Below are 5,000 nucleotides of genomic sequence, written 5' to 3'. Positions count from 1 at the left end.
AACTCTAACAAAACACAGGGAAGCCAACAAGGCACATGGATGGATAAAACTGGAGAGGATTGAAATGGATTAAATTTGAGCAAATTTGAAAAACGTCGGCCCACCTTTTTTCAAATTTATATCAGTCTATATCAAAATGTCATTTACACAGCTGGAAAATCAATCTCAGTTGTTATGTGGCCGTGATTTTGCAAATGAAAGACTCTTGCTCTACCAATTTGACGTTTAGAGCTCATAATTAACAAAATTAAACAAAATTACCAAAAATAGCGTGACCTAGCCCCTTCAATCTCTCTAATATACAATACACCTACTTGCCTACGCAGGCATTTAACGGCGCACCAGGAAGACACCACTTCGTTCAACGTCAGAAGAGTTTATTCAAATATTAAATACTCATAAAGTATCGAGCAATATTATTTCTACTATGAAAGATTACATTTTTAATCGTGTTAAGGGGGTGGTGGCACTTAACTACAGAAAGACAATGGTTGTTGCTAAGGAAGGTTTTTAGTCAAAGATCCCTACAAAAAGGTTGCATGGATGGTATTATGAAGTAACTTTTTCAATAGAAATCTGACATCACTTATGCGCAACTAGTCCCAGTCCTCTGCCGTGCGTTTCAGTGAAAAACAGGTAAAAGTTCCCAGGAAACGAAAGGAAGAGGCGGTTTTTTCACCGGATGGGAACAGTCCCACCCCATCCGTTTTCGTAAAGCGTAGCATGGAATTTCTATTTGGACAAAAAATGGAACTGATATTTTGATGAAAAGTGTATCAAAGGAGGGCCTTATGACGTCATATTTTTTTTAGAAATAATTTCTTTTAAAATCCATGCTACAGATTTTATGTTAGACTGTTCTCATACTGTTGCGTTGAAAATTTGTGAAAAACATATTTAACTCGCTGAGTTTAAAGGCATTTTCTGTATCGGTCACGCGATTTACCAAATGTGGTTGAGTCGAACCATACAAAGGAATGTTAAATAGAACGCAATTGGCAAAAAGGATAACTGTAGAGTTAAAGGAATTCGAGAAATGACTATCTGACGGGGTCCATAGCAACCGTTTGGTAGTTAAAAGCCACCACCCTTAATTAAAGTAATCCCATTAAATCCTTGGTTTTCATGTTCCAAACAGCACGAAATACCTTTTTCCTTTTTTTTTTTGTTTTTATTTTTGCTATTCAATTGATCCAAAAATAAAACATCAATCAATAATCCAAATTCCTGAGCGTGACAAGACTCTCAAGTTATCGACCCCTCAATGTGGAATGACCAAGAACATATCTCTGTCTACCTCCTTTTGTTCGTTACTTAGATTTCGCTACGGTAATCCTTGTCCGTCTCTAGAGACTAAGTGCAGACCACATACTCATTTACAGGACCATGGCAGAAATGCAGAAGAGCTCAGTCGCCTCAAAAAATTGTTCCCCTTAGTTCCACAACCATTTGTGTTATTGACAATATTTGCATGAAAAAGGGTATGCCAAGTTATGCCAAGCCAAAATATCGCATTTCAATAACTAACATTCTTCAAAAAACTTGGTTGCAAAACCTTTAAAAGACCTACTAATGGACTGCACGTGCCCTCTCAATGACTTCAAACACACACATAATTCGTGACCGAATTCTTGTCCCTTAGTTGGTTACAAACCATGTAAAAGTACTAATGGACTACACGTGCCAGATCAAATCTCCTGGTGCCACGTGCACTAAGAAAGTATACATAAAAGTTATAACCAATCAGAAGATACTATTTGATTCACATGTATTTCTGTTAACCTCAATACAAATCAACTGAGGTTGATGAATTATTAAACAATAGAATTCACGTTAAATACAATCCGATTCGGCCATTTAGTATTTCATTAACTTTTCATACAAGGGCCGGTTGCTCGAAGCCTGGTTAGGGCTAACCTTTAGTTAACAGGTATCAAAACCTATAGGTTTCCATGATGTTTAACGCTGGTTAGCGCTAACCATGCTTTAAGCAACCCAGGCTCAGATTGCAACTGTATTCAATTCATTATTCATTTCACAAATCCGACCTCACCATCGGCTCACCATTGTAAACAACCATGCAGATGTCCCTCCCAAATTTTATCTACTATTCATTAATGAGTTCTCATACGTCAACACACGTTTATGGGCGCTATTTGAAATCACGCTGGTCGAAGGCTTTGACCTTTCTCCTGTGATTGTCATATAAAAGCAGCCTCATGAAGGCTTATTTATGCAGAATTATATAAAATAAATTGTCAGTCTCAACATGGACTTTTTTTCTTGGTCGAAATAAGCCAGCGAACTCTGATGAAGTGTTCCATTTCAGAATTTACGTCAGTAATTCAGTTTTACAAAATCTTTTACTTTCCGTCCGTCAGGTACTTCTTCTCAGCCTCATCGACCACTTGTTTGCTTGTATCCTTTGCAGTCCTCTTTGCAATAGCTCTACAAAACAAAAATTTCCAACGGTCAGCCTTTTACTCTTTCTCAATGGCTCCAAACCCACACACATTATTCGAGACTTAATTCTCGTCCCACAGTTGAAGGTTTGAGGCTGTTTTTTTCCAAGTGACGCAAGCATGAACACTACCAATATTAGCAGACACATTCACTTGTTGTTCATTTGTGCCTTCTGGCCAAACAAAAGGCACTAAATGATCAAAACTCTACTTATGGATTGTGTTTGTTGCTTGTGTTTTTGCTTGCGTCGGCAGTCAAAACCACTCCTTGCAGCTGTGGTTCACACCCCCCTGTTCCCCCCCCCCCCCCCCCGGATTTAAACCCCTCCATTTATAAGCCCACCCAAAACCCCTTACGAAGCAGTATACGAGCCCAGGGCTTATAGCCGGAATTTTACGGTACTTCCCCATATAGCACAAGGTAAACAGGTGACGTTTTGCTGGAGTTATTGTTATAGTTTCCGTTGCCTAGAAACACTCCTGGTGAATTACAGTAAAAAGAAAGAGGACGATCCCTACCCTAGCCAACTCCTAAAAGGCAGTAGGATCATGATTTGATATCTTTTATTAGTATCACCCAACTAGTGGACTAATGCAAATGCTGCATTTTGATTGGCTACGCTAGTAGAGGACTATTGCATTTGCTAACTTTATTATTGCCTTTTCTGTTCGACTAGTTGGGTGATACTAATACAATTAGACCCTTCGCCCTCAAGGGCTACGGGTCTAATTGTTAAATATCCTGTTAGTTATGGTCATGATTATGATTATGATTCTATGATTTAATTATTATTTTATATCAGGAGCCCATCACCCGGAGCGTGCACCTTACCTATTTTCGTGCAACGGCGTTTTCACAAGTAAGGTTATTTTTAGATACGCCTTTCCCGCGAATTAGTTTTCAAAAGCCAATCAGAAGCGGTGCATAATTAATAATAAACTGTTATTAATTATGCACCGCTTCTGATTGGCTTTTGAAAACTAATTCGCGGGAAAGGCGTATCTAAAAATAACCTTACTTGTGAAAACGCCGTTTCACAGACGCTGTATGAAAGTTGCACGCTCCGGGTGATGGGCTCCTGTTTATATTTACAGCTTCCCCAATTAGTACAGCCTTTGTCCGAAGCTACAATCAGTGGCAAAAGTAGTTGAGACACTAGTGTCAGAATGGGCCTGAAAACCTCTCAGACGTCAGAAACTAATCATAACTGTCAAAATTCCACTGAAAGCTTCAAAATAAAAGTACCCCTCCCCCCAGTCAATGTTGAAATAGACAAGGAAATGTATGTTCAGTATTGGCAACATTGTTCTGGGGCGGAAGGGACAATTTTTCAAACTCAGTAAGAAAACCAACTTCAAATGGTGAGTGTCCCAAGACTTTTGCCACTGATTGTAGATATACTCGAGGCCTTTATAAAGCTTATAACCGACAGCCGGAATAACAAAACAATAATAACAAAGCATACATGTGTGTAAGCCAAAACCTGCGTTTTATTTTCCTTTAGCTGGAATCTTCCCCTGTCTACAGACGCAGCCCCAAAACCGAATTACAGGGATCAGGAATTAGCCATACAACTGCTTGGCGTTTATTTACAAACTTACTTGATTCCTAAATTGTCCACATTCCACCACGTCTGAAAGAAAACAAAAGTTAGTGTATTGGGAATAAAGTTCAACCCGCGGCGGCGGTGGCGTGGCTCAGTGCATGGTTAGGGCGTGAGTTGCGCGGGTTTGAATGTCTAAACATGTCTGATACGTCATTGAAAGACCGATTAGTGCGCACGCGCATATCCAACAAGAGGGAACTTAAGCAACGACGACGGCGACGGCACCGAGAACGTCATCTCAAAATATAAATTCGCGTTGTTGTAATCGCTTCGTTACTATTTCAACTTTTTTAATATGACGGGGGTGTGGTAGTTCCTCAAAAATGACGCTGGTAGGAACGGCGCTCAATTCAGGGCAGAAAATGAAAATTTATCCTCAAGTAATGACGTTGTCCATAAAACCTGAAATTTGGCTATTTCACGTTGTAGTTTTGCTGACGACGGCAAAGAAATGGACAAAAGTGAAAAACGCACGTGCAGGGCGTGCAAAGCTATTGTTTTTGCCTACTAAATATGCAAATTTGTGACGTTTTCGTTGCCGTCGCCGTTGTCGTTGCTTAAGTTCCCTAATGTTTAAGAGGGAAGCAAACGGGCTTCAACTTCATTCAACATTCGCGATGACAAAAGGTTTCACCATCGCTGTCCAACAAAATCAAACGGATGTTAAAGCCGTTTGCCAGAGCCTTAAGGACAGAGAGGGACTCGAGAAGGAAAATCTCAGAGGATGTCAAAAGCAAGTCCGATCAACGTCTTATACTGAAACTTTAGTTTGGAAAAAGATTGCTCGTAAGCAGTCTTGAATTGCCAAAAATCTCACAAAAATTTGTGTAGCTCGAACTCTTCGGATGGAAAACGATCGTAAATGACTCGTGCCGATCCTCTAGCAAATACACGTAGAAAAGAATTTAGAAGACAACCAGAGAAATACTGT

The 5,000-nt window shown here is 39.8% G+C and overlaps 1 protein-coding gene across 1 annotated transcript in view; it reads right to left on the bottom strand.

Moving 5' to 3' along the window:
* Positions 1–365: 365 nt before the first annotated feature.
* LOC138013418 (spartin-like) overlaps positions 366–5,000 on the bottom strand; it is a 24,443-nt gene continuing 19,808 nt past the window's right edge. Inside the window, exons 14-15 of the mRNA XM_068860494.1 lie at positions 4,065–4,096; positions 366–2,448 (exon numbers count right to left, since the gene is read on the bottom strand). Of these exons, the coding sequence (XP_068716595.1) occupies positions 2,364–2,448; positions 4,065–4,096 (117 nt within the window). The 3' untranslated portion in view covers positions 366–2,363. The remainder of the gene's footprint in view (positions 2,449–4,064; positions 4,097–5,000) is intronic.

Source organism: Montipora foliosa, chromosome 8 (genome assembly GCF_036669935.1).
Source record: "Montipora foliosa isolate CH-2021 chromosome 8, ASM3666993v2, whole genome shotgun sequence".
Lineage (NCBI taxonomy): Eukaryota > Metazoa > Cnidaria > Anthozoa > Scleractinia > Acroporidae > Montipora > Montipora foliosa.
The sequence above is the reverse complement of the archived record's forward strand: the minus strand, read 5'-3'. Positions and strand labels throughout refer to the sequence as shown.